Here is a 27,874-nt window from a genome sequence, read left to right on the forward strand (position 1 = left end):
CCCAAGCCTTTAAATGAAGGCATTTAAACAAAACCAGAATTTGTAGATTGCAGATATTCTCTTGTCTAGTAGCTGAATGCCTCCATCGCTCTCCAGCGTTTCCTTTCTCAGAGGCTCAGTTGCTCAGAAATGTTTCATAAGGCTTGCTCAGCTCTTGAGGCTGATTAAAGGTTTGCTTAATGCTTTCAGTACAAATCATGCCTGTGAATACTACGTGCCTTTCTTAAGGAGGCGGCAAGATGAGAGGACTGCTTGCAAGTTTGTGCCTTGTATGTTAATGCTGGAAAGTAGCTTGAGGCAGGTGGATGTAGCCAAGCCCTAGTCAGCCCAGCCACCAATGGAGGAACGTCGAGGGCGATGTGCTCAACAGCAGACCTGCTCACAGCACGTTTCAGGAGTGGCTGTAGCATGTGCTCTTGGGATCTTCTAAATCACAGAGCAACAGTCAGTCAAACATGGGAAAGAAATCTCAAAATTGCAAAAAGCTGCTCTGTAACTTGCTCTTCCTGAACTGGGAGAAGATTTTAGATGGCCATTAGTAATTTATAGAAAGCCTTCAACTCGGAGTCTTGCAGGCTCAAGCTATATATGGGCTTTGCTGAAGTGCAGCCCCTGACCGCAGCCCTGCATGCACCAAGGTTATTGCGTGCTGCAGAGGTGAGAGGAGGGAGCACTGAGATCACTTTGTACAGCTGCTTTGTCTGGCTTTATGGGGTCATCTGGAAGCGCTGTGCAGAGGCTGCTGCATACCGGCGAGGTGCAATTTCAGAAAAATGGGTAAACAGACTTGAGTCTCAAGCTCTGAGAAGAGTCACCATATTCCATACTCTGCCTAGGTGTGCAGCAATGCCCCATTTCCTCACAGTGCTGAGATATTTGCCAGTAGGTGAACGTTACGTATGGACGTGAACTGCCTCTGTCATCTTGGCAAACATGGTACTACAGTCGTCCTTCACAATCACTGCCGCCTTCACTGACGGTGCTTTCTCTTGTTCCCTCAGGGCCTACCGATTTCCATGTACGGCGGCACTCTAATACCTTCGCACCCTCAGCTAGCGGATGGCCCGGGAGGCCCCCTCTTTAACGGGCTCCATACTCCAGATCCCGCCTGGAATCCCATGATCAAAGTTGTCCAGAACTCGACAGAATGTACTGATGCTCAGCAGGTAGTGTGGCTGCCTTTTTCCACCTTTGCTTGCCTGGGGCTTTTTACAGTGTTGTGCTTTGTTTTGGTTTTCTTCATTTCTGGAGAGGTGCCTTTTTTTTCAGTTCTTTGACACTAGAATTGAGATCGTTTGCATGACTTTTCCCCTGCTGTGTGTGTGTGTGTGTTTATAAAAAAATACATGGCGCTATCCGTACCAAACCTTTCAGGTAAAATAAGCAGCATTTCAAGACTGCTCAGCCAGGTAATCGACTTTGTTATAAGTGAGAGGGTTTATAACCATACTCAGCATCTTGCAGGTTGTCAGTCAAACCTTGGCCAGAGCTGAAGAGGGCTCCCAGCCTTGGGACAGTCTGGTTGTGTTTTAGGGGGAAGCCTTAAGCTTGCCCTCTAGTGGTTAAACGCTCTGTTAAAGGAACCTTTATTTGTTTTCATAATAGACTTGTCTTTTTATTTCTTGCTGTAGATTTGGCCTGGCACCTGGGCACCTCACATTGGAAACATGCATCTCAAGTACGTCAACTGATTTAAGGGGGTCTGTCCTTTTTTAGCCTTGTTTGGGAATCTCTATGAGCTTGAAGAACCCTGGGGATTTTTTTAATGTGCCTAACTAAGCAATTTTCTGTGGGCTGTAACAATGGAAACTTGATTGCCCGTTGTATAAGAACAAATTGATTTACCTATACAAACTGATTCTGTTCTCCAGTTAGTTTAGCCATTTTGAACTTAAAAATCAGATGAGACTAGTGCTTTTGGCTAAACACTACTGAACGCTCCTTGTATGCAGCAGAGAACTAGCTGATTACATGATTTCAACCTTTTAGGGTGGTAAATACATGTATAATTGTTTACATACTTAAAAGGAAAAGCTGAGTAAATTTCATGTCGTATAGTGGCTCTACTTTATGTAGCCTGTATTAATGTGAAATATTTACCTGAATATTCAATAAAAGGCGAACAGTATTTATAGGTTGTGTGTGAGAATTTTGGAAGAGGCTGCATGTTGTTGTCATCGGTAGCTGCTGCCATGCCCAGTGATGCATCTTTTCAGGGTCATGTAACTAGCATGTGGATGCAGTCAGGGTTTGGGGGAGGGTTTTGATCCGCAGTCGTCTGCGATACAAGGCCTGCTGAGTCCCTGCCAGTTGTTAGCCTTTTATTTTTTTGTGTGTGAACATGGTTGCGCTTTTTTTTTTTCTTCCGGATTAGTTCTGCTGCTTCTAGCACTCTTTTTCCAGGTGGGTTGCCTGAGAGATCAGGTTTTGTTCAGGGGCTGGAAATAAGGGCTGAGTTGACAACGTGGCAACTGATGGCATCTTAATTTGCAGAAGGTAAATAGGTAGCTTGTAGGTAAATGCAGGGTTTCTTCACCTGACTTGCCGTGGCCAGCTGCCTAGAAGCAGATCTTAGGAAAGCAGAGACCACTTCCCACTAGAGAAAAACGTAATATATTCAATTCGAAGCTGCTTGTAACCCTTTAAATCTGGTAAGAGCTCCTCAAGCCCTTTCCATGAGGTGGAAGGGGATTTTTGCATACTGCTTAAGGTGAACATTCATTCTCTACTCAGGTGCAGAAGTTTTCCACTTCCTGCACTTTGGACTATGCTTATTTCTGCTTTTGCTCAGTGGCAATGCAGTAACTACAGTGAATATTTGGTCCGTTCCTCAAGCAGGTAACTCCAGTGCACGTAGCGTCCAATCTAATGGACCACTTTCGGTGGTGTCTCAGACCAGATGGAGACTTCTCCACCTTCCTCCACCTTCTCCAGACAAATCCTTACACGCAGCAGCAAGTTTCCCCAGGAAGAGCATGAGGAAGGAGTACTGAAAACCCAAAGTGCCCAAGCAATATCTGAGTACCGCAGGCAGATAAACCTCAGAAATGCTACTGGATGATATTTTCGGATATTTTTCCTAGTATTTGAGGACAAAATGCAAAAAACATTGAACTGCTGCTGCCGCCCCCCGGATAGTGCAAACGCTAAATGAGAAACACTCGTGTTAACAGTAATTGTGTTGAAAACAAATGGTGTTGCAGTGCAGTAAGTGTTTGCTCTTGGGGTGAGTTGCAGGGGAGGGGTGGGGTGGGAGAGGGGAGGGGCCTAAGGCCCCTCCCCTGTCCCTCCCCCACCCCACCCATGTGGGCTCCATGGCCGCAACAGGCACCGCCACCTCCTCCTGCCCCATCCCGGGGAGCCACCATCTCCCCATCCCGGAAGGCTACAGCTCCACGCCGGGTGGCACCGTCTACTCCACCACGCCGGGGGGTAAGACCCAGCACAGGGATGGGGTTGTCCCTTGAACGGAACGGTGGCCTCAGCCGCCCTACCCCTGCCTAATTTAGGCAGCTCCTTCCTGAGCGGGGCCCTCCCTGGGCTTTCCACCCTGCAGCTTGGTCCTTGGGGGCATGGGCATCTGCTCTGGGCACCGGATCCAGGCAGGCCCATGGGGTGGTGGCTTCCATGGCAGCCCAGAGCTGGAGTGGAAAACGGAACCCCAAAGCTTTGTATGAAGATAGTGCTGGAAGTTAGGGCCATCATTGCCCTGTGGTACCGGGGGGAGCAGGCAGAAGCAGTGCCTGGTGTTTGGACCGCTGGGGAGCAGGCTGCCGGCAGTGCCGCTGGGGTGGTGGATGCAGCGCTGGTCACTCGGGGGTAGGTCATGCCTGGGCACGGCTGGCTGGAGCTGGGGAAGGCACAGGGGCCAGGAAGTGTGCTCCCACCCGAGTTCATCAGCTCTGGGGGACGGTACGGGGTGGCACAGCTCCCTCCAGGGGTACCCGAGGCCTTTTGCCCCCCTTCAACCTCCTGGTTCAGCTGTCGAGCAGGTCCTTTTCTTTGCTGTCTGTCCTCAGGGTAGCGTGTGCCCCATCCCTGAGCTGGGCATGTTTCGGTTGAGCTGCCGGTGGCCACCCTGTGGGCGCTGGCTCCGTTGTGTGCCTCCGATAAGCTTATCTGGGGCTGGGAGCCAGGCCCAGTGCTGGCGGGGCCGCTGCAGGCACGAGTTGCGCAATGTGTTTGTGGTGCCGGGAAGGGCCCGGCCCATGCAGGAACTCTGGGCTCACTGCCGCCTTGGACTGCACCCGCTGCCGGAGGCTGGCAGGGAACCGGTGCTCGGCTGCAGGGACAGCCGGGCAGGGGAAGGCAGGCCTGGACCTGCTGCAGGGCAGCAGACATGGCTCACAGGCTGACGTGACCTCGGGGATCGATCGATGGCAGGCGCTTGGGGCACAGGGGGAGGCAGTGTGTGCCCTGGGTGGGCACTGCCCTGGGGCTGTACACCCAGCAGGCTTGCACACTGGAGGAGGTATCCCATCAAACCCAGCGCGTTGTCCTCGCGCAGGGCACAGCAGGGTGGCTTGCTGGCTGAGCTGCTGGGAACGCGTCCCCGGGTACAGCTCCCCACGGTGCCAACGGGGGAGCCCCCAGCCTTTGCTGTTCAGTAGCTGCAGGGAGCACCCCTGAGCCAGCCACCTCTGGGCAGGGTGCGCTGGGGACCTGCCCGCTGCCTGGCCACCGGGCTTGGGCTGTGTGCCCAGTGCCCCAGGGCTGGCCCTGCCTTCCAGGCAGCACAGGGGTGGCTGTGGTGTTAGATGCTGTGGGGCACCCAACTCAAGGCTGGACACCCTGCGCTGTGTCCTGGCAGAGCTCCAGGACCCTCAAGGGGAGGAACAATGTGGGGAATTGCTGCTGGGCAGGACGGGCGTCGCAGTCTGCCACGTGGGAAGCCCCACAGTGGCTCCAGAGCCAGATGTGTCCCCAAGCCATGGCCAAGCACTGGGTCCCACCCCCTGCTCCGGGCTCAGGCCATGGTGCTCGGAGATGGGGGAGGCCAGGGGCTGGCAGTGCCTGACAGCCCCCTGCTTTTGGCAGGTACCCGCATCATCTACGACCGCAAGTTCCTGCTGGAGTGCAAGAATTCACCCGTGGCCAGGACCCCTCCCTGCTGCCTGCCCCAGATCCCCGGTGTCACATCCCTGGCCCAGTCCAGCCTCGTCAAGCTGGAGGAGCTCAAGGAGCGGAATGAGAGCGAAGAAGCCATGCCAGGTGAGCAGCCCAGGCACACAGCCCCCTGCCTATGTGCTGCCTGGGGCATGGGGGTCCCGCCTGGCCGCAAGGGCAAGGGGAGATCCCGGCTCAGCCCCAGTTCCAGTTCCTGCCCCCTTTGCCTGCACGTTTCTCCCACGGCTGCCCCATCCTAACCCTTGCCCTGTATCCCTCTGTACCCTTGCAGATCAAGACCAGTTTGAGATGGACATCTGAGTTTCCAGCTCCCTGTCTCCAGGCCATGGCTGGGCCTGTTCCTGGGCCTCGTGGAGGTGCTGGCACCGTGACCAGCTGGCTGCAGCCCTCTCTGACGCTGGGGATGGACATGTGACACCTCAGGCTCTAGCACAACTGGCTGGTGCAATTGCCTAGGAGCTCATGCTTGATCAATAAACACCATGAAACCCCTGTGCTGACCTGGTGCATCTCTATGTTGGGGCTCAGCTGCGTCCTCAGAGCCCTGGGGAGGGGACCTAAAAGGAGCCGAGCAGCATCGGGAGCCCTTTGAGGGTGTGGAGGATCTCCTCCTCCTGCACCACGTCCCTGCAGGCTGGTGGGGGGGGAGCGGTGAACGCAGGGCCTCAGGGTCTGCTCCCAGGCTTGGGGTGCCACATGCAGTCTGCCCCGGCTGTGGTGCGGGCAGCTGGTGAGGCCTTCCTGCGAGCGCAGGAGGGAGTAGCGCAGTGCGGCCTGCTTGCTGTCCAGGGTACATGTTAACACCCCGGGCTTACCTGACCCGGTGGGCATCACTAACACCATGATGTTTCTCCCTGAATCTCCCTGTCCCTGAGGCCACCCAGGTCTCTCAGGTCTGAGCTGTGCCAGGATGGGCAGGAGCCCAGATGGGAGCACAGGCTGTAGCTGCAGCACAAAGCCTGGCCATGCCAGGCTGCTCTGGGCTGGAGACAGGTCGGCCTCCCCAGCCAGCCTAGAACTCCTCAGGGGTCGTCTCCTCCTGCAGAGGAGCTGGGCCATGTGCCTGCTGCTGTAGCCCCCCCCGCCCCCCAACTCCCTGCCGAAGGCAAGGCCAGAGGGGGCCAGGCTTTGCCAACCACTGCAGCAGGGAAATGCATCAGGAAAATGCATCGCTGCTCACTTAACCTGGGTGATGCTGGGGGTGCTGCCGGGGGCATTCCTTCCCTTCATGTCTTGTGGGCTGGGAACAGCCCAGAGCCTGCTTAGCCAAGCCTGAAGCTGCCGTGGCCTTGCCCAGCAGTCCCATCTCCTGCTGCTCCTGGGAGAGAACCAGGACCCCTCTGGTGCTGGCACCCCAGGGCAGGCTGCAGTCAGGGGCAGGTTAGTGCTGTTTATTAAACATCACGTTAATGAATCGCCACTAAAATGTTGCAATGATTAAAATCCCCTTTTCCTGGGTGAGGATTGGGAGGCAGAGGAGGTGCCCAGACCCCTTTGGGCAGCGGGGGCCCTCCTCCTGCCGCTGGCCCTGGGCAGAGGCTGTCCTGCTCACAGTCCTCAGCCCCGTCCCTGGCATCAGGGATCCTCCTGGCCAGGCCCAGCCTCGGTGCTGCCATCCGTCGCCGCAGCCAGGTCCGCAGCAGGCAGGCTCCTCATCTCAGCGATCAGACGCTTGACGCCCACCAGCCACTGGCTCACCTCGTTCACGTAGTCCACCATGAGTGAGCGGTGAATCTCGTCAGCTGCGTCCCAGTGCTGTTGCTGGAGCTCTGCCAGGAAAGGGGAACCCGTTAGCGGTGTGGGGTCAGCCTTTCCCGGGGGGTGCCCTGTGCTTCATGACCTGGTGCTGTCTCGAATGCAGCCCCCCCTTACCTTGCACCAGGAGGCTCATCCTTTTCCTCACTGGGGCTGACAGCTTCCCCTGAGCCCAGGAATCCCCCAGCACCGTCAGCCGCCGCCCGATGTCGTCGCACAATTGTTTCTAGAAGCAGAGATGAGCTCGAGGGGGAACCTGCCCCCCAGCAGCTCTGGGGAGCCCCCGTGGCAGCCATCCCGGGAGCAGGTACCCGCTGCCTGGCTCCTGCCCCTGCAGCGCATGAGGCAGAGGAGAAGGAAGGGGCTGGGGCCTCACCTGCACCGTCGGGCGGCAGGCGTCGAGGGCCTCCCGCAGCGGGACCAGGACCGCCTTGGCGGGCATGCTGCACTCCTCGGGGCACGCCGCAGCGCTCGGCCTCCCGCTCTCTGCCCGTGGGCCAGGGCCGAGGGGCCCGAGGCGGGGTGGCCCCAGCGCTTGGCGGGGTGGTGGGGTGGAGGCAGCAGGGGCACTGGCCGGGTCTGGAGGAGCACCTGCAGGGAAGAAGCACCGGTGCGGAGCCCCGTCAGCCTGGCCCCAGCCGCAGGGGTGTCACCCCCATCAAACAGGCCCAGCAGGAAGGGGGGGCTCAGGCCCCAGGGCCCCCCCGCCTGTGCTGCCCCTCTGCCTGCACAGGCCTGGCACCGCTGTGCCAGCATTGCCAGGCCTCTGCGCCCCAGGGCCGGCCACAAGCGCAGGTGCCACCGACTCTACTGCCCCTCAGCCACCGCCACGGGGCGGAGGGGGCAGTCCCCCCCATTCCCGCGGGATCCAAGCGGGAAGAGGGACCCGGACCCCCAAAGGGGAGAGGCAAAGAGAGGCCCCTGTGGCGCTGCCAGCCCGGGGCTGTGCTGGGCCCCGGCTGCCCCGGAGCAGGCCCTGGCTGGGCGGGGGTGAAGCAGGGTGGGCCGGGAGCTTTGGGGGTGCTGACCTGCGGGAGCCCCCGCGGGCGGAGGAGGGGCCCGGCGGGTGAGCGGGGTTCGCCTGGGCCCCCCGGCCTGCGCCTGCAGTCCGTAGGAGAACTGGGGGGGGTCGTTCCAGCCGCGCTCCTGGTTCCCTGCGGCAGGAAAGGGCACGGTGAGACCCGGGGGGGGGGGGGGGGAACCAAGGGGACCCCCCCCGGACAGGGGATCGCGGGGCCCTGTGCCAGGATGGGCCTCCCCCACCCCAGACACGGCCTTCCCGGGGTTCCCCCCACCAGACACCCCCCCCCGGCCCCCCTCACCCGGACACGGCCCCCCCCGGGCCCCCCCCGACCACGGCTTCCCCGGAGCTCCCCACGGCGGGACCCGGCACCCCCGGGGCGCCCCCCCCCCGCGTCCTCCCGGGGCTCCCCACGCTCAAACACGCCCCCCCCGACCTCCCCCCCCCCCCCGAGGCTCCCCCCGCTCCCCGCCGGACCGGAAGTTCACACCCCCCCCCCCCCGACCCGCGTCCCCTCACCCGGCTTCACGTAGAGCTCCGCCATCCCGCCACGTCACGCCCGGCCCCGCCCCTTCCGTCCGATGGGGCGGGGCGGGGCGGGGCGAGGCTGGAAGGGGCGGGGCTTCCCGTGTCCCCGCCCCGCCGGGGACACGGGAGCCGGGGCGGGGGACGGGGGCCGGGGACGGGGCCGAAGGTCCCGGCCCCGGCCCCCGTCCCCCGCCCCGGCCCCCTATGGGGTGTGGAGGAGGGCTCGCCTGAGGCGGAAGGCCTCCAGGAAGGAGAAGAGGCCCCGCTTGCGGGCACCGGCCCCCGCCGCCCCCCCGCTGCCCCCGCTCGCCTTGGCCGCCCCGCTGGCAGCGTCCCCCGAGGCCACCGGCCCCGGCCGGTCCCGGCCCGTCGCACCCTTCACCTTAGGCCCCGGTGCAGCGGCCACCAGGCACTTCTGGTACTGCACCTGCGGTGGGACAGGGGGGACAGGGCGTGGCTGGGGGGGGGGAGCAGTGTGGCGTCACCGCGGGGGGGGTCCCATGCAAGGTGGCGTGGCCGTGGGGTGGGATGCAAGACGGCATCACTGGGGGGTTGGACACAACATGGCATCACCGTGGCATTGGACACAACACGGCGTGGCCATGGGGTCACACGCAACGTGGCGTCACCGTAGGGTGGGACGCAACACGGCGTGGCCATGGGGTCACACGCAACGTGGCGTCACCGTAGGGTGGGACGCAACACGGCGTGGCCATGGGGTCACACGCAACGTGGTGTGGCCATGGGGTGGGGCACAACGTGGCATCACCGTAGGGTGGGACACAACACGGCGTGGCCATGGGGTCAGACACAACATGGTGTGGCCATGGGGTGGGGCACGACATGGCATCACCGTGGGGCCGGACACAGCCCAGCTCAGCAAGGCTCTGGGTTGGACACGGCACCGTGGGGTCAACTCCCTCCTGCCCCCGCTGTCCTCCCCAGGGCTGGGCGTCCCACGCCGGCCCCAGCTTTGTCCTCCCCCATCCCCAGGCCTTGCTTCCTCCTCCGAGTGTCCCCAGAGGAGGGCTGGGAAGCTGGGGGACTTGGGGGATGCCCCACTCCCGCTCACCATGCAGGCTGCCTGCACCGCCTCCGAGATGGTGCCGGCGTCAGGCTCGCACCAGAAGGCCGTGCACTGGAAGCGTCGCCCCGTGTCCACGATGAGTGCAAAGGTGTGGGCGTCCCGGCCCACACCCAGGAAGGTCACGTACCGCACCTGGCACTCCCAGATGTGCGCTGCCTCCTCGTCCTCCTGCGGGGACCCCGTGGGCCCATCCACCCCTGGCCACACCCCGGGCACCCCTGCCACTGCCACCAGGTCCCCTCCGCCGGGAGGCCGGACCCCCCATGGGTGTTGCCTGCCTCACCCCAGTGGCAGCAGGGCGCCCACTTCGGCTGGAGCCCCCCGTCCCCCTCCCCACCTGCGCGGGGTGCACCCTCATGGCCATGTCAGACACACGGATGAGGGAAGGCGTCCAGCACTCCCGCCCGGAGACCCTCGTCAGCTTCTCGATGGCCTCGTTCAGCACATCCATCCCTGGGGAGCAGGAGACCCCAGCCCATCAGCCCCTGCCCCAGCTGCGGGGGCTGCAGGGACTGCCTGGTGCCAGGGCATGGCTGCTTGGCTGCCCCATAGCGGGGGGTTCTCAGGCGTCCCCCAGCTGCAGTGGGGCCAGCGGTGCTTACCCATGGCCCTGGGCACGGGCATGCTGCCAATGTACAACGCCTCGTAGGTTTGCATCGACTGCCTCACCGCTTCCAGGATATCCACTGCCAGGACAGGAAAGGTGGGGGGGACCCCCCCATGTCATCCCCCTCTGTGTGCCCCCCGTGTCCCCCCCCCTCATCCCCAAGGACCCCGAGGACACCTCCGGGCAGGCCAAAGGGCTCTGGCTGCTGGGCATCCCACTGCCCGAGGGCGGACTGTGGGCAGGGGGGAGCAGCCGGCAGCACTGGGGGGACGGTACCTTGCAGCGGCAGGTCCTCGGTGGAGATGGGCTCCAGCGTGGCGGTGCATGGCAGCCCGCTGCTCGCTACAGCTCGCTCAGCCACGATCTGCAAGAGATGGGGGTCCTGGTGCCTCCCCTCACTCCGGAGGTGGCCGGGCCATGCCCACACCCACCAGGGCCCCTGCATCTCACCTTGGAGCACATCTCGTGCAGGGCCTTGGCAATGCCCTTGGCAGGCACGTTGCAGTGGAAGACGTGACACTTGAGGACGCAGGTGTCCTTGTCACTGGCCACAAAGGCAAAGTCTCTGCAAGGCCATGAGCAAGCCAGTGAGACCCCAGCAGAGGCAGCGCCCCCCTCCCCATGCTGCCCCCTGGCCTTGCGCCCCCTTACCTGTCCCTGCAGCCGCAGTGGCAGTCGGGGAGGGAGGAGAGGGGACAGGTTACTGCTGGGGTGCCTTCCCCCCACAGCGGGCAGAGCCGCCCCCAGCCCCCGGCTCTGCCCCAGGCCCGGCACCTGCCGTTGTTGCAGCCAACGCCCCAGACACGGATGTTGAGGATGGGCTGGCGGTGGATGAGGCTGCGGTCAAGGGGATCTACCAGGCTCATGGTGTCCTTCTTCAGGATCATCACCAGGTCCTGGCCCTGCACAGAGTCAGTGGCTCCCTCAGCCTGGCAGAGAGCCTGGGCGTCCCCAGCACCCAGCCCACGTGTAGGGACACCCCCATCGCCCCAGCCTCCTCAGCCCCAGGCGTGAGGACAGCCCTGTCCCACCCCCAGCCCTCCCCAGGTACCATTCCCGTGTGTGGGGACAGCTCACCCAGGCACCCCTGGCACTGTCCCCAAGGGACAACCCTGTCAGACCCACCTACCCCACACTTGGGACCATCGTGTGGATGCCGTGTGTTGCCGAGAGTTGACTCTGCCACTGCACTTGTCCCTGGCCCCGCCCCAGGCACGGTCCCCATCGGTGGGGATAGCCAGCCTCAGCAGCAGTGGCCCCGGCGTGGGACCCTGCCTGGCAGCACCGTTCCAGGCTCTCACCTCGCCCCGGTTCTCTGCAGAGCCCTGGCTCTTGCTGTTGGAGAGCTGCTGGATGCAGTTGTTGACAGCGATGCTGCTCTTGCCAGGTGCCAGGTCCTCCTCGGGGATCTCCACCCAGCCCAGCGAGCGCACAGCAAAGCACTGAGCAGAGCCACATGGGGCTTCAGTGCCCGGCCTGCACAGCCACCCCTATCCCACACCCCTCGCCGTGCCAGCGTGGTCACCTCTGCTCTTGCTCCCATCCCTGTCCCTGCCAGCTGCTGCCTGCCCCCTCCTCTGCCAGCCCCAGCCCACGACACCCCGGGGAAGCCCCCAGGTGTGGTACCTTGGAGCCAGGCTCTGCGCTGTGTTGGAAGTCGTCTCCGTGCCAGGGCAGTGAGGTCCTGCGGAGGGACAGGGCGGTGAGGGGACGGCTCCCACTCGGCAGCACAGACCTGGGGCACTCAGGGAAGCACCAGGATGCCCTGGCACCGGCAGACCCCCATGCCGCCAGCTGGGAGAAGCATCCCATGGAGGTGACCAACGTGGTCCTGCTGGCTCCAATGTGGGGGGCTGCTCTGGTGGGGGGGCACTGGGGCCCAGCACCCAGGGGCGGTAAAACGTCCGTGGTGCCCCACAAGCCAGCAGAGCGTGTGGGCAGCCCTACCTCCGGGACAGCGAAGCCATGGGGCTGGGAATGGGCCTGTCTTTTCCCGAGTGCTTCACCGTGGGGGCCTGGCAGTCCTGGGAGAGAAGAGGAAAGGGCTGAGGGGAGCAAGACAGGCTGTCGGGAGGCACCAGGTAGGAGCCCTCCCTTCCAGGACAACAGTGCCTCAGCTTGTGGGCATCCCATGCAGCCAGGATGAGGTCAACATGGGGCCTGCTGGAGCCTTCCAAGGGGCTTAAGCCTGGCCAGGAATGGGCTGAGCAGGATTTTGGGGTGACAGAAACAGGTCTGTTCCAAGGGGAGACTGGACCAGCGATGCCCAGAGGGCCCTTCAGCAGGCTCCTGCCAGGGGGCGGGATCCAGCACCAGCCCTCACCCCCCTGCCCACATTCCCTACCATTCCCTGGAGTGTCTCCTCTCCATCAGCCTCCAGGTGCCCTCCTGGGCCGGTGGTGCATGCGGGATGCTGCCACTGCGTTGTGCCAGTCGGCACATGCCAGTAGTAGGTGCCCAGAGAGTCACGGATTTTCCTCCAGCCTGGGGGGAGGTCAGGGTCTGTCTCCAGGCTCTGGTCACTCCAGAGGTTGTCTGTGCAGACAAGGGGGGAAGGTCGCCCAGCTGCAGGGCGCCCTGAGAAGTGAGCAGTTTCACCCAACAGCGAAAGGGTCCTGCGGTGGCCTCTGGGTGCACAGCTGGGCACATGGCCCAGGCGAGAAGCATGACGAGGGAAGGCTTGGCATGACGCCAGAGAGGCTGCAGTAGTGGCGGACCCCAGGCAAGTGATGAGTGCAGGCAGCTGCCTCATTGGCACCCGGAGGGATGGGATGACCCCGGCAGGGGCGCAGAGAGTACAGGCAGTCTGAGCCTGCCGGGGAAGGGACCCTGCAAGGGTGCCCAGGCAGGGCAGCATGTGGTCCCCAGCCCTCTGCCAACACCCCCAGATGCCCAAGACTGGCTTCTTCCCAGCTTGACGAGGGAAAAGGGTTGGGGACAGACCCCTGGGCTCTGGGAGGAGGAAAGCACCCTCGGAGGGTTGCAGCTAGGAGGGGTAGGTTAGCCCCTCCTCCCTGCACCCCAAGCCCTGGAGAGGTCCGGGGAGTGAGCCTGTGGTGCAGCACAGCAGCGAGCTCTGCTCCTGGGAACGCAGCCCAAAACCCGCAGGGCTCGGCGCACCCCTGGAGCTGCTCATCCCCCGGGGCTGCGCTGCCGGCGGGGGGGCCGGGCGCTGTGCGGCGGTCCACCACTCCGCCTCCCGCGCCCCGCCGGACCCCCGACCCGCGGGAGGGTGGGGACGGGGGGTGGGGGTGCCCCCCGCGACCTTGGGAGGGGTGGGGAGGCGGCGCGGGCGGGCCGGGCGTCCCCAGCACAGGCCGCCGCCGGCCCCGTTCAGCACCGCGGACAGCGCCGGGCCGCGGCCGCCGCTCCAGCCCCCGGCCCCGGCTCCGCACCCCGGGCCTTGGCCCCGGCTCCGCAGCCCAGTCCTGGACCCGGCCTCACACCCCGGCCCCGCACCCCAGTCCCCGGCCCCACACCCCGGCTCCGCACCCCAGTCTCTGGCCCCGGCCCCGCACCCCAGTCCCCGGCCCCGGCCCCGGCCCCGCACCCCGGCCCCGCACCCCAGTCCCTGGCCCCGGTCCTGCACCCCGGCTCCGCACCCCAGTCCCAGTCCCTGGCCCCGGCCCCACACCCCGGCCCCGCACCCCGGCCCCTGCCCCGCCCGCCGGCGCGGCTGACCGTCGCAGTTGACGAGGACGATGGCCAGCATGTAGTCCTTGCCCAGCATGGCCCCGGCGCGACCCCCCCGGCCCGCCGCCTCCCCAGGCCCGGACCCAGCGGCGTCTGCGGCGGGAAGGGCGGGGCGGGAGGGGCGGGGCGGGGCGGGGGGGGCGGCCCAGCAGCGGGGCGGGGGCGGGGGCGGGAGGGGCCGCCCGGGCGCGGGAAGGACCGAGGCGGGGGGTGGGTGCGAGCCGGAGCCTCCGGGCGCGGGAGGGGACGTGTCGGCGGCGTTCGGGAAGGGGAGCGGGTGTTCGGGTGCCCGGCGGGGTTACCGGAGTCCGGAGGGGCGGTGGGGGTCCTTCAGACGTTTCGGGGCAGAAAATGCTGGAGTGGGGAAGGGGCATTTGGGGGCAGGAAAGAGGCTTTTGAGTGCAGTAGCGGGTCCAGATCAGCCCCTTGCGCTCCCTTCGCCTCCATGCTCCCTTAGGTTTCCTCCGTTGCCCTCCCTTTTCCCACAGATCACCCTTACTCCTCTCCATCCACACTTATTCCAGGTTCATTCTCTTCCATGCATACTCAGGTCCTCCCATTTCCCTCTGCCTGCGGTCCAACCTTCTTCAGTCAGTACTGAAGACACCTAAGTATGTGTGCTGGTCATCTTCCCCTTCTCACCAGAGGCTGAAAGCTTTGCATCTCCAGTTTGAGACTTTTGTTTTCTGTGCTACCCTGAGCTGACATCCTGGCTGATGCTCAGTACCTGGGGACAGAAGCTCTGGAGACATTTGTTGTACACCTCAATTCCCCCATGGACCCCTGCCATGTGCTGTTAGGGACAAAGTCCTCCCAAGCTACAGGTGCCTGGTGACATATTCCAAGATGGTTTGCTATTTGTGGCATGTCTGGACAGTCCATCATGGCCTCTTAACCTTTCCTTCTCCAGAGGCAGAAGCTAGTAGTCCTGGATGTAGCCTGTGTCCTTGAGAGCCTCCCATGCCACCTCAGCTGCCCTGCTTCTTTCCACACACAGTTGTCCACAGAGCTTGCAGGTTTTGGAACTGCAAAATTAATTTTCCATGCCTGTTCCCTCGCTTTCAGCAAGGCATTGCCTCTTTGCTCGGCTTCATTCATGCACTCCGTGGGCTAACATGCCCCTAATTTTGTGAGACACCCTTCCCTCCTACCCGCATTTTAACCTTGCTCACGTCTGCTGGCCTAAGAAAGGCACCTGCTGCATAATCCAACTTCTGTTGCCCACAATCATTTCTGTATCTTCTGTTGGCATCTTTTTTGCCTACAAGCTATTTCTTCCACATCTGTCAGAGGTAGTGGCATTTTTGAGACCCCATTCAAGCACTGTGTCCTTGGGACATGTTTTGCCTAACCCTAACCCAGCCCAACCCATCCCAACACAGCAGGAGCAAAGGAGGCTCGTGGCTCCCTGCGTTCAGAGGTGTCTGAGGCAACAAGAGTCAGAAGGGGTAGCGGGCCTTACCTTGACCCCTGCTTTGCTCAGACCAAGTGATGCTTCCTCTTTTTCCAGCGCCTAGGAGGGGCCCCTGCCAGGAACAAGCTTATGGTGACTTGTAGCACCGTGGTATCCTCTGCTGTGCATGTCTCCTTGTCCTTAGTTCAACATGCATTTCACTTCCAAAAACTGAGCTTGGCTGATCAAACGGGAGGCAGCAACCCCTACACAAACTGTTCCCACTCCTCTTCCTCCTCAGCAAAGCCCACCAAGGTGACTTAACTGAAGGCAAGTCTCTCCTGGCAATGTCATGAAGCTTAAGGGCAATGATGGTCTATAGTGATACAAGACTTATGGTGGGATGCAGAGAGAGGAGAATTTGGGGATGGCACAGAGCAGAACCTGGGGATTGTATGAAACTTCATATGGGATGTTTAGGGGAATAGAGGTAGGAAGGGGAAAGGGAGGGATCAGGGGAGGAACAAGCATGGGAAAACAAAGAAAAGGGAGAAAAGAGTTCAGTGGCATGTAAGCAGTGGTAGGTATGCTTGCCTGCCTAAGCATCTTGTTTCATCACTGCAGTCTGTCCTATACTCTTATTAATCACATTTCTTCCTTGTGACTGTGCTCCCTGTTCCGAGCCTGTGTTTTTGACCAGCTGGTGAACCTCAGACTGGACGAGCTGCTCAGTAGGACAGGAGATCTTGATGCCCTGTACGGCAAAGCCATGTAGGGTCCAAGGGACCCGAGGGTCTGTGTGCTGGCCACCAGAGACCCATGCTCAGAGTCTAAGTGTGCACGCACACAGGCGTGGATGGTTGGCCATCTCCCAGATGGACCAGCCAGTGCACAGGACAGGCCAGAAGACCCTGGGCAAGGTTTCCCCAGGTGTCTCTCTGCAGAACCAGGGATGGGCCATGCATGGCCCATCCCTGGTTCCTACAGTTCACCAGACTCGGCTACCTCTAAGGTAAAACCCCTTCAACCATGGCTTAAATTGATGGTCTGCTGCTTGAGTTGTTTGCCATGTGATGTGTCCTGATTTTGTTAATGCCTGTGGGTAAGTCACAGTTGTTAAACCCACATTGAGGTCTCCATTTTAGAGGTCTCTGGTGTGTTACTTTAATGGCTGGGCTTGGGGTGGGCTGGAGAGTGTGAGGGCAAGGGTATGATCCTCTGCCTAATAAGAAACCTATTCCCAACCCCAAACAAGGAAGAAGCAAGTCCTTAGCATTGGAAAAGTATATTTTTGGATGTCAGTGTAGTGGAAAAGAGGGCTGCTGTCTCTGAGAAATCCCAATGAGTCTGTGAAGTGGGGCATTGCGCAGCTTATGTATCTCCTTGGGAATATGGCAAATGAGGCCAAATGAGCAGGATAGCCTTTCCACCAGCTTGAAGGTAAATAATACCCTAAGAATCTTTATCTTTCATTGCTAATGATTTTAATGTCTTGCTGAATTTTTTTTCAGCTCTTTGGGTGCTTCCTTGTATATTCAGTCACAGGGCTGAGGTTTGGCTAGGAGCTGTTTCTAGCTGCGTGAAGACCCACATGTACAGGGTAGGGAGGTGGCGGTGGTGGAGGGGCATGCCCATGGTTCCGTGGCTGCACTGCACAGAGCACCCCAGCATCAGCCTCGCAACTGGCTTCTCGCAGCCCCTGCTTCCCACAGGCCACCAAGCCAAATTAGCCTGGCTTGGCAATGGGACTCACCATGCTGGCTGCAGCCCTGCATCAACCCCAGCAGTGATGCTGTGCCAGGAGCTGAGCCAGGGGGTGGCGTGGAGAGGGGTTTGCTCTGCCCCTGCTTCTTCTGGGCATCATCCAATAACGTCTCTGGGTCTTGCAAGTGGGAATCTCTGGCAGGGGGGTTGGACCAGATGATCTCCAGAGGTCCCTTCCAACCCCTAACATTCTGTGATTCTGTGATTCTGTGAATCTGAAGCAGGACATACTCTACTGGAGTTTTGCCTGATCTCAGCTCTGCAAAGCCCAGACTCTTCACAGATCCCTTTATTTCTGTTTTCTCTCTGGAGTGTCGGTTCACCTCTTCAAGCAGGCATCGATTACCTACACTAACATTGTTTTGTCTGTCTTCAGGCAGCAGGCAATGCTGTGTGGCTCTGGGGCTGACAAACGCTGAATGCCAGCTGCCTGAGAGAGCCTGGGGAAGCTTTACCTTGGTTCATAGGAGGTAGTATAAGGAAATCCCTTATAGTCCTCAGGGAAAGGTATGAGACATCTAGTAATTCTACAACTCTCATAGTTTTCTGGTGTTGGCCCTGAAGATAGAGAGATCTGGGTTTGGTTTGGTTTGATTTGTGCTTGAAGAAGAAATAGGGTGGCAGGTGTCATTTTTGGTGCTGGGCTAGAGACCAGAACTCTTTTTTTCTGGCCTGAATAATGAAATCCTGGAGAAGGGGCATAAGATTTCTCCTTGACTTGATTCACAATTTTATCTTCCTAGGGCAACTATCAGCTAGATCTCTTCACAATATAAGGGGGATCTCTCAGCACTTCTCTAAATGAGAGGTAGGAACAAGTGTGGTCTTCCCTTGCTCTCAGTTGTTTCTTGCTGTTCAGATGGGGAGGAAAAAAACACTTGTGTGTATGGCACTTATTCCTTAAATGCATATAGCAGTCCCTCGCTAAGGCTGATAGGAGCCCTCTCTAGCTTGTGCATCTGTCCTAGGGTGTCCGCATGGCAGCTCTGCAGTGCACGCTCCTCTTCAAGAGGCAAGAATTGTTTTTCCTTTTTAACTGCAGTCCCTTTTGATCCAGAGCCTGAGGTTATTACTGTCCCTTCACAGCACTGACTAAAGGGCAGATTGCCTGTTTTTCCCGAGGGTGCAGGCAGTGTGATAAACCCCCCGAGGCTGGCTAGTGGGGGGGTTTCTGTGTAAGCCCCGTAAAACCAGTCTTCTGCTGCAGTAAAGCAGGAGTGAGTGTGCTCTCTGCTACACCCTTGGACGGGAGCAAGCAATAGCAAAAACAGTCCATGCAAACAGGCTGATAATCAGAGGGAAAAAGAAAAATCAAGCACTTGACATTTTTCTTGTGGGTAGTTTGTTATTGACACGATTTTTGCAGTGTGTTTTCACTAATACAGTGACACTCAGTGAGACTTATTTAGGCTGCTGCTCTCTGCAAGGGATGGGGGCTTTCTCTTTCTCTGCTTGGGCTGTGGTCATGGATCCTCAGTGAAGTGCTGGGCCCTTTCTGCTCTCCCTGCCACATGTAGCTAACCTGAGACACCTCTGGCTGGTGTCTCTTAGACCTTGGGGAGCACAGGGTCTCGGCATCCCTGAGGGATGAGGTTCTCAGCAGAAGCCTGGTGTTCCTGGTGGGAATAAATTCAACAGGTTCCATCTTGCCTGTTGTTAGGGGGGTAAATGACCCTTGAGTTATGACGATGCAATTTTGTCAGACCTCAGAAATTACTTTGCCATGGTTGCTTGTGGCGTAGATGCTGTGTGAAAGTCCCTGTTGATTGACTTCTTCCCTTAGTAAATGAAATACAGCTTTTACAGAGGCTGGGTTGAGTCAGCCCTGCTGGCAGCTGCCTAAGGCCTGATGAGCAATGTTGCCTATGGTTGGCCCTCATGTTCCTGGTAGAAGGAAACAAAAGCATTTTCAGTTTGTTACCAGATTCCACTGAAGACAAAAGGGAAAATGTTTTTCTGCTCTTCCCCTTCCTGGTCCTGTTCAGGGCACCAAGAACAAGGTGATGTGCTCCCAGCAGTATCTCACCAAAGGAAACTTCTGTCCTTCTTGTGGTGGGGGGAAGAGTTGCTGGAGCAAAGCAGATCTGTTCTCAGTACAGCAAAATAAACGATGGGCCAGTTGTTAGGGGAAACACATGTTGTAATTGACTGTACAGCTTGTTAATGTTTGCCACCAGGAGAATCAATACGGCTTGTTGTATGGGGTCTGGCTGGGATGGAGTTAGTTTTCTTCATAGCAGCTGGTATGGTGCTGTGGTTTAGATTTGTGACCAAAAGAGAGCTGATAAGACAGGGATGTTTTAGTTATGGCTGAGCAGTGCTTGCACAGCATCATGGCCTTTTCTGCTCCTCGCACCACCCCACCAGCGAGCAGGCTGGGGCTGCACAAGAGGTTGGGAAGGGACACTGCAAGATCTCACTACAAGAAAGACATTGAGTTGCTGGAGCACCTCCAGAGAAGACCACCGAAGCTGGTGAGGGGTCTAGAGAACAAGTTTTGTGAGGAGCAGCTGAGGGAACTGGGTTTGTTCAGTCTGGAGAAGAGGAGGCTGAGGGGAGATCTTATCACTCTCTACAACTACCTGAAAGGAGGTTGTAACAAGGTAGGTCTCGGTCTTTTTTCCCAGATTACAAGTGATAGGAAGAGAGGAAATGGCCTCAGGTTGCGTCAGGGGAAGTTTAGATTGGATATTAGGAAAAATGTATTCACCAAAAGGGATGTCAGACACTGGAACAGGCTGCCCAGGGAAGTGGTTAAGTCACCATCCCTGGAGGTATTTAAAAGACGTGTAGACATGGTGCTTAGGGACTTGGTTTAGTGGTGGACTTGGCAGAATTAGGTTAACGGTTGGACACAATGATCTTAAGGGTCTTTTGCAACCTCTATGATTCTATGATTCTATGACACAGCCAGGACAGCTGACCCCAACTGACCAAAGGGATATTCCATACTGCATGATGTCATGCTCAGCAATAAAAGCTGGTGAAAGAAGGAGAAAGGGGAGATGTTCGCAGTTATGACGTTTATTTTCTCAAGTCACCATTATGCGTGATGGAGCCCTGCTTTTCTGGCAATGGCTGAACACCTGCTTGCTGATGGGAAGGAATGAGTGAATTCCTTGTTTTGCTTTGTTTGCACACACAGCTTTTGCTTTGCCTATTACACTGTCTTAACCCGGTTTATCGTTATCATTCTTTTACCCTTCTGATTCTCTTGCCCATCCTGCTGCGGGGCGGGGGAATGATCGACTGGCTGGTGGTGCTGAGCTGCCCACCGAGATGAAACCACAACACTTGTCCATTGGACTTTATAAACGGTTTTCAAAGGTGAAGCAGGACAGCTTACTTCAGGTATTTCTGAATACCTTATTGAATAGGAAGGAATATTCAGGAACAGAGAGTTTGGACACTCTTTTTGTAGTCTTTCAACCTGCCTCAGTGATACACTTAAGATCTTCATTGTGGTAAGCTTGTGAAAATCATCATGTTGATGGTGACCGTTGCATTTTTTTCCATCAGTTGATGAGACAGACTGACAATAGTTTAATAAGTTGCCACATTTACAGACTTTGATTCTCTTTTTTTTAATTCTCTTGTTTCATAATTTTGGAGTTAATCATTTTCTGACACGCAAATGCGGTTTGCTCAAACCCATAGGGCTGATGGAAGTGGCTTAGTCCCTGAGAAACCTCCTGTAGTTCATCAGAACCGAAAGAATTCACTGTTAAATGGACATATTGCAAAAACTGCACATGCACTGAGTAATGCTTGTCCAGAGAAGGATGCTCCCCTTTGGGGAAGGGAAGAAGGATGTCAGACCAAAGAAGGAGCTCACTCCCTTGCTGAGAAACAGAGGGAGTAGGTGGACCTGACATGAGAGTTTTTCCGGCTGTGATAAGCTTGATTGGAGGCGATGGAGCCATTTCTATGACACCAAACTAATAGGAAGATTACACAGAAGATGAAAAAATATAGAAGAAAATGGATCACAGAAGAAAATAGGGAGACACAACTTGTATGGATAGCCAAAATGAGGACGTTTGTTGTTTGAGGTGGGTTTTTTTTCCCTTCTTTTCTTTCCTGGCTTGAAAGTGGCTTTGTAAAGCTTTTTCTAGAGTGAGAATGTACCTTAAAATTGTACTGGACAGCCACTAGTGTGCCAGGGCCATTCTTCAGTGTGGACGTAACCACACTTCTATAAAGGAACTTGATAATGGGTGGCTGGTGGCAGAAATGGAGGATGAGGAGGGTTCATTGTGCACCCTTAGGGGCTCATTATTTACCTGAAATCTGGGGTTTCACCTGAATCCTAAAAATCTTCTATGGCTGAGCACCATTTAACTGTTTATATCCAGTTAGTGTCTTTCATCGGTCTTTTCTACAAAGTTGAAGACACACAACTTTTGAAGGTGTTCTCTGCTGGCCCCTGCAGAGAGGGCTGATTGAACCAGTTCAATTACAGACTGTTTTCTTTTGTGTCCACCTTTACTGTATCAGAAATAGTGTGGCCAGCAGGACTAGGGAAGTGATCGTGCCCCTGTACTCAGCGCTGGTGCCTGTCCCTTCTGAAGAGTTTGCAGCCATTCAGTGCAGCACTCCAGTTGTGCGATTCGTCCCACCATGTTTCTGTGACGGCCACTATATCATAGTTTCCCTGCTGGACAATGGCTTCCAGGGGGTGAAAAAAATCCCATTTATAGTCTCTGTGTTGGGGAACAAAATAGCTTGTGAGCAATTCCATGTTCACAAGCAAATTGCAGGGCAAGTGCCTTTTCCTTGCTCGTGGGTTTCTAATGTACCTGACCCTTAATGAGGAGGCTTCACTTTTTCCCCTTGGAAGTGTCAAGGATCAGGATGAGGAAACCTGTGAAGCCCAGCAAGACTGAGGCAGTCTGTGTGACCTATGGTGTGGCTTGTATTTGACCAGGAGCATAAAAAAGTGACATGCGGCTGGGTTGTCTGCTTGTTGGAGAGAGATCTGGGCAAAAGGACTATTTTGCGTTAACCACTGAGGGCAGCAGTGGGAGCTGGGATGGCTTTGCAGTGGTGAAGGAGAAGTGATTTTGATAGCAGCAAGTACAGCCACGGGGAGAGATTTTTCTATCGCAGCCTGATGCGTGCATCCTTCCGTGGTGATGCTCCCTTAAATGAAACCAAGAAAAGAGACCATGCAGCTGGAAGGAAGAGAGATTTAAATTGTGGCAATGATCTTTTTTTCAGCTGAATGTGGCTTTTCCCTGCTTTAAAAGCCAGCACTATGTGGAGGAATGGCTTAGTAACAAGGGACACGATCTGATTCCCATGAGCAACCCAGTCTCTGATGAGAGGGAAGGCTCGGAGGAAACCGTTAACTGTCCTTGAAAGCCTGTTGTGATAAGAGACAGTGGAATGGTAAACAAGAAGAAGGAGCTACATCCAGGAAGAGGAGAAGTGCTCCTGTGCGTGCACAAGAGCACTGTACCAATCACACTCGCCGCCCTGGCGCGTGAACAGAGGCTGTAAGCCAATTATACAACTGTTGCGGACCCGTGTTCTTGGCATCTGTCTATATATACTCTGTAAGCTTGAATAAAGGGGAGAACGACTATACTCATATTGAGATTTCATCGTTACTCCGGGTGGTTCTCCCTCTCCAACATCTGGTAGCAGAGGATGGTTCAGTTCGACTGAGGTCTCCGAGACTGCGGTAAGCAGCTAGAGGAGGGGAGTGGGAAACCACGGCTGAGGGAGGTGCTGCTTGGGCGCAAGAAGAGCGGCAGACACCGGTGTGTGAGGTTGCTCCTCACCCCTCAGGCGCAGCAATGGAAATAGAAGCTGCGGCCACCTTGCTTGCAGGAATCCTCTCTAAGAGAGGGATTGAAGCACCTGTAAAGTGGCTGGTTAAGTTAATTAGGTTGGAACAGCTATGGGGTCATTTTTCTGACACGCACATGCTGTTTTCTGTCTCGGAATGGCAGGACTTTGGAGGGACAATGTGGCAAAATACGATCCAGGGGTATGAAAAAGATGAGAAAGAAATAAGCACGGTCTGATGAGCAGCCGGCGAAAAGAGTTGGCAGTGCTCAAGTTTCTCCAACATATACTCTCTACGAGAGGACTGAGTTATGGCCTGTCTACCTCGAAGGCGCTGGAAGGGATCCAGGGAGGCGGTCAAATTCTCCCCTGCGCGGAGGTTAAGAGGCGGCAGCGCCCACGTTTCTCCAACATATACTCTCTACGAGAGAACTTAGTTATGACCTGTCTACCTTGAAGGCGCTGGAAGGGATCCAGGGAGGCGGTCAAATTCTCCACTGCGCGGAGGTTCATCTCAGAGACTTTGACGGAAATGCAGCAGAGCGACGTGCTGCTGCTGCGGCGTTCATGACTACCAACCCTACAGGAGCGTCTTTTGGTGCGCTGCCCGCGGCACCGGCCAGCCAAACCCGGCTGGACAGACGTGGCCTCCGGCAGCGCGGCGGTGCCGGTGCGGGTGCGGGGCCAGCATGGGCCCGGCCCTCCTCGCTGGTGCGCGGCCCCGCCGCCCAGGGATGCACAATCAAACCCGCAGCACATCGATCCGCCGGCGCTCGCTGAACTGAGCGCGGTGGCTCAAAAAAAAAAAAAAAAGAGAGAGAGAGAGAAAAAAAAAGAGAGGAAAAAAAAGAAAAAGAGAGAAAAACAAAAGAGAGAGAAAAACAAAAGAGAGAAAAAAAAGAAAAAAAAAAAAAAAGGTCTGCCGCGGAACCCCTTGCAGGACGCGGAAAAAGCGGCAGTGAGCGGTTCTAAGCCAAAACGGAGAAATAATACGCATGCGGAAGTGCCTCCTCCCCAAACTCTAAGGGAGGAGGGACCCGAGCCACCTACTCAGCTCATCGATTTGGGACAAGCAAATGTTGCTCGGTCCCTCACAAAGACTTCGCAAATGTTGATGGGCTCTGCTCCTTTTGTGCATCCAACAGCTAGCGCGAAAGGCTTTACTAGGCATTTGGGAAGGAAAAACCCGCGCCAGCACATGGCGCGAAGTGGGGAGCGGGGAGGGGGTGAACATCTGTCTGCCGCAGCCCGGGCCTGGCTGTGCCGCCGCCACGCGTGCGCCCGTGCTACGTGCGCCCGGTGCCCCGCCCTCCCCCCCGCCCTCCCTCCCCCCCCCGCCCTCCCTCCCCCCCCCGGCCCCCGCCCTCCCTCCCCCGAAAAAACCCCTCAATTCAGAAGTTGCAGCATTCTCAAACCCCCCCAGTCTCTTCCGCACTCGAGAGAAGCATCACCTTAGTGCTTCTGAACACAAACAGGCAGAAGCAATAGATAAAGTTAGTTATAAAGGGTTTACCGCTCAAAATTTTATTTGACAAAATAGACTTATAGAAAGCAATTTGTATTAAGAGGTTTGAAAAGCAACTGAAGTGTTTTCTCCAGGAGAAATTAAGAACAAATCTATCAGGAGCTTATGTGAAACAAAGAATGAACCAGTCTGTCAAGTATTTATCCCAAACTTCAAGTTTTCCTACATATTTCAGACATCACAACTCTTGGTTTCTTCCAGCAACAGGTAAGAAGGACAGGCTTGGCCTGTTTCAAGGATCCACACATCCTCTAAGCTTAAGTTTAGACAGTTCCTGCTTGTGTATCATTACATGGATGATGTTTTAGTTGCGGGGAAAGATTTAGATGTTGGAAAAACATTGCAAGATTTGACAGTTACGGTAGAGAGAAAAGGTTTAAAAATTGCACCTGAAAAGGTTCAAAAGGGTCCTCCATGGCATTATTTGGGTTGGATCATCACACAAAGTATTGTGAGGCCACAGAAAATACAGCTGACCACGCAGATAACAACATTAACAGATGTGCAGAAATTATTGGGGGACATTCAGAGTAATGGCTTTTGTCTTCCCAAGTAATAGTTACGCGTGATGGAGCCCTGCTTTCCTGGAGATGGCTGAACACCTGCCTGCCGACGGGAAGTGGTGAAGGAATTCCTTGTTTTGCTTTGCTTGCCTGCACAGCTTTTGCTTTAATGCCTCTGTTAGGGACTTCTGCATCTGCTGATGCATCGAGAACTTTATCGATGCAGCAACAGCAAGCTTTGCAAAAGATAACTGAGAAATTAGTCGGCAGGGTGTCACAACGATTTATTACAGACCTACCTATACACTAATTACACTAATTCCAGTAAAAGTAGGAACCATGTTTTAGGTCTCCTAATCCAGCAATCACCAAAAAGTGTCATACTATTAGGATGGCTTTTCTTGTCGTATCAGCCTAAGACAATAGTGTGTACTAGAATAGAACTGCTTGCAAATATCATCATAAAGGGAAGGCGTCGCAGTATTGATTTAAGAGGGCAGGATCCAGAACGAATTTATATTCTTGTTAAGCAATCCTATTTAGATTGGCTTTTGTCCTCTTCTGATATTTTACAACATGCTTTTGCTGAATATACTGGTCAGATTACTAATGCTTACCCACCTACAAGACTTTTACCGTTGTTACAGGACCAAGCGTTTGAAGAATCTCTGCAATTATCAGAAACGCCTGTCCCAGGGCTTACTGTTTTTACCGATGCAGGAAAAAAGTCAAAACGAGCCGCTATTACTTGGTGTGTTCAGGGACAATGGCATTCCCAATTGCTTACAGGTTATCCGCAAGATTCGTTGCAAACGTTGGAGCTGAAGGCCGAGGTTTGGGCTTTTCAGAATTGGACAACTCAACCTGTTAACTTCGTCTCTGATTCCTTGTATGTAGTGGGTACTGTTTAAATGGATTGAGCGATCTATGGTACGTGAGGTGAAAAACCCAATATTATATCAGTTGTTGTTACAGATGTTGCATTTGTTAAATCAGCAAACCAATCCTTATTTTATTACGCATATTCGCAACCATCAGTTTGACTCTGGTCTGGCCATTGGCAATAACAGAGCAGATAACTTAGTTGCTACCACTTGGGAAATCGCCAAACTAACCTGTTTGAGCAAGCCCGGAGTTCCCATGAATTTTTTCACCAATCGGCTAAAGTTTTAGCAAGACAATTTAATCTTTCTATTTCTGATGCCGGTGGCATTGTACAATCATGTCCGGACTGCCAAATTACAGGTCTGGGATTGGGTTTAGGAGTCAATCCTCGTGGATTGCATGCTTTACAATTGTGGCACATGGACGTCACTCATATTCCTGAATTTGGGCATCAAAAATATGTTCATGTAAGCATTGACACATATTCTCTGGCTATGTGGGCAACGGCTCAGACAAGTGAAACGCCAAGACATGTGATTAGACGTATGTGCGCATCTGTCGCTGTGTTAGGTGTACCTAATGAAATTAAAACCGATAACGGTCCTGCTTATGTTTCGCAACGCTTCGCACATGTTTGTACCCAGTGGGATATCCGTAGGTCTACAGGTATTCCACATTCCCTGACGGAACAGACCATAGTAGAACGTGCTCATGCTACGCTGAAATCGCTTTTGCAAAAACAAAAAGGGGGAGACTCATCCCTGTGTCCAGCTGAACGGCTTGCAAAAGCGCTGTATGTGTTCAATTTTTTACGCTTAACGGGTGACCGCGAGTCCCCCCCAATAGTGATATATCATTTATCGCTGAAATCTGGCCTGCAGCCCTCGACACCTGTGTGGGTACAGTTCAAGGACCCAATTTCCAGGGAATGGAAAGGTCCTGCTGAAGTTAAAATGACTGGGAGAGGTTATGCTTGTATCTTAACAGATCAGGGTCCACAGTGGGTCCCAGCGTGGTGGATTAGACCATGGAGAGAACCTCCTCCTTCGATTGACCCCATCCAGTTGAATGACAACTGAATACGTGCACTGTGCCACCTGCAGACAACAAGAATTTCGTTGTCGAGGATTAGCAGGACATTGGTGTCATGACTGTTTAGAAGGACAATACCAAATTCGGTTCGCAATGCTTCTCGCATCGTGGTAGCAACAGGTCACAAGCCTGAGGCCAACTCTGACAGACTGCTCTGACAGACTGATCCAACAGACTCAGTTATGGTATACACGGATATGGCAGCAAATGAGTTCCGGGAACTCATCCACATAAGACAGCCCTTTTGAGAATTCTGATGAATATGTATGATTTGTTTATGTATATGAACTGAGGTGTTTTGCTAACCCATTGGAGCACTCATGGTGGACAAATCCCCAGTGCTGCCCAGCGCTGTATTAAAGAATGCCTGCTTAATAACAAACTAGTTGTTATTAGGTTATTCATCTCGGAAAACCGTCCTGATCGCGGGCTCGGTACCGACTTTGTTGTTTCAGTTTTAGATGGGACAATCTCTGTCTGCAGGAACCCCTGAATCGGCGACTCTCTAGGCCGGCCCTGGAGATTTCTCTGGAGGGACTCACCGATTCAGCGGATCCTCGCGGGGACAGACAAGGACCTCTGGTAAGAATAAGGCATTCATTTTTGTTAGGGACCGGTTATTTGAAGCTGCTCATAACTTGTGGTTCGTGAGAACCCCGCCTGGTGACATACAATTGCATGTATGATTTGTATTAATCACTTGGTTACTACGTTGCATGATTTGTATTGATCATTTGGTTAGTATGGTCATTTGGTTGTGCATGAATGGGAACAAACTAAATCAAAGTGTGCTGATTTGTTTAAATATAATCTCTTAATTATAATAGTTATAATTACTGTTTTAGTATGCTTAAGCTGTGCTATATCTTGTATAAAAAGGTTAATTTTGCAGCTCGCTCACCAAGCCTGGATTGCTCAAAAACAAGAAGGGGGAATTGTGGAGGAATGGCTTAGTAACAAGGGACACGATCTGATTCCCATGAGCAACCCAGTCTCTGATGAGAGGGAAGGCTCGGAGGAAACCGTTAACTGTCCTTGAAAGCCTGTTGTGATAAGAGACAGTGGAATGGTAAACAAGAAGAAGGAGCTACATCCAGGAAG

The 27,874-nt window shown here is 55.8% G+C and overlaps 4 protein-coding genes across 5 annotated transcripts in view; 2 read left to right on the forward strand and 2 right to left on the reverse strand.

Moving 5' to 3' along the window:
- Positions 1–2,128, forward strand: part of ANKHD1 (ankyrin repeat and KH domain containing 1) — a 115,218-nt gene extending 113,090 nt beyond the window's left edge. Inside the window, exons 36-37 of the mRNA XM_059825630.1 lie at positions 1,002–1,166; positions 1,632–2,128. Coding sequence (XP_059681613.1) covers positions 1,002–1,166; positions 1,632–1,691 — 225 coding nt within the window. The 3' untranslated portion in view covers positions 1,692–2,128. The remainder of the gene's footprint in view (positions 1–1,001; positions 1,167–1,631) is intronic.
- A 1,168-nt stretch (positions 2,129–3,296) lies between these two features.
- Positions 3,297–5,468, forward strand: EIF4EBP3 (eukaryotic translation initiation factor 4E binding protein 3). Of its 2 annotated transcripts, XM_059825632.1 has the most exons (3): positions 3,297–3,432; positions 5,038–5,211; positions 5,399–5,468. In XM_059825632.1, exons 1-3 carry the CDS (start codon positions 3,315–3,317, stop codon positions 5,425–5,427), a joined length of 321 nt encoding a protein of 106 aa, XP_059681615.1. In that variant the 5' UTR covers positions 3,297–3,314; the 3' UTR covers positions 5,428–5,468. The 2 variants fall into 2 exon arrangements, with proteins under 2 accessions (XP_059681615.1, XP_059681614.1); XM_059825631.1 differs by lacking the exon at positions 3,297–3,432 and having other exon boundaries at positions 4,224–5,211.
- Positions 5,469–6,503: 1,035 nt separating this feature from the next.
- SRA1 (steroid receptor RNA activator 1) lies at positions 6,504–8,447 on the reverse strand. Its single transcript, XM_059825481.1, has 5 exons — positions 8,423–8,447; positions 7,911–8,036; positions 7,259–7,473; positions 7,000–7,108; positions 6,504–6,896 (listed from the first exon to the last, which is right to left on the reverse strand). The coding sequence occupies exons 1-5, from the start codon at positions 8,445–8,447 to the stop codon at positions 6,703–6,705; spliced, it is 669 nt and encodes a 222-aa protein (XP_059681464.1). The 3' UTR covers positions 6,504–6,702.
- A 186-nt stretch (positions 8,448–8,633) lies between these two features.
- On the reverse strand, positions 8,634–13,855 carry APBB3 (amyloid beta precursor protein binding family B member 3). Its single transcript, XM_059825401.1, has 13 exons — positions 13,807–13,855; positions 12,470–12,660; positions 12,073–12,149; positions 11,752–11,809; positions 11,427–11,567; positions 10,900–11,027; positions 10,777–10,782; positions 10,576–10,690; positions 10,402–10,489; positions 10,121–10,204; positions 9,777–9,971; positions 9,504–9,742; positions 8,634–8,858 (listed from the first exon to the last, which is right to left on the reverse strand). The coding sequence occupies exons 1-13, from the start codon at positions 13,853–13,855 to the stop codon at positions 8,634–8,636; spliced, it is 1,596 nt and encodes a 531-aa protein (XP_059681384.1).
- Positions 13,856–27,874: the final 14,019 nt, after the last annotated feature.

This window comes from Gavia stellata, chromosome 16 (assembly GCF_030936135.1).
Source record: "Gavia stellata isolate bGavSte3 chromosome 16, bGavSte3.hap2, whole genome shotgun sequence".
In the NCBI taxonomy this organism is placed as follows: Eukaryota; Metazoa; Chordata; class Aves; order Gaviiformes; family Gaviidae; genus Gavia; species Gavia stellata.

Bases quoted from the DNA above. Each gene is read 5' to 3' on its own strand.
- APBB3 (XM_059825401.1), bottom strand. From the start codon at position 13,855: ATGCTGGGCAAGGACTACATGCTGGCCATCGTCCTCGTCAACTGCGAC. The intron at 11,568-11,751 runs GTACCACACCTG...GGCTCTGCTCAG, and splicing joins GCGCAGAGCCTGGCTCCAAG to TGCTTTGCTGTGCGCTCGCT. The intron at 10,205-10,401 runs GTACCGTCCCCC...CTGTCCTGGCAG, and splicing joins CGAGGACCTGCCGCTGCAAG to TGGATATCCTGGAAGCGGTG.
- SRA1 (XM_059825481.1), bottom strand. From the start codon at position 8,447: ATGGCGGAGCTCTACGTGAAGCCGG. The intron at 7,474-7,910 runs GTCAGCACCCCC...TCTTCCCTGCAG, and splicing joins GCCCGCGGGGGCTCCCGCAG to GTGCTCCTCCAGACCCGGCC. The intron at 6,897-6,999 runs GTAAGGGGGGGC...CTTTCCTGGCAG, and splicing joins GATGAGCCTCCTGGTGCAAG to AGCTCCAGCAACAGCACTGG.
- EIF4EBP3 (XM_059825631.1), top strand. From the start codon at position 4,758: ATGCTGTGGGGCACCCAACTCAAGGCTGGACACCCTGCGCTGTGTCCT. The intron at 5,212-5,398 runs GTGAGCAGCCCA...GTACCCTTGCAG, and splicing joins GAGCGAAGAAGCCATGCCAG to ATCAAGACCAGTTTGAGATG.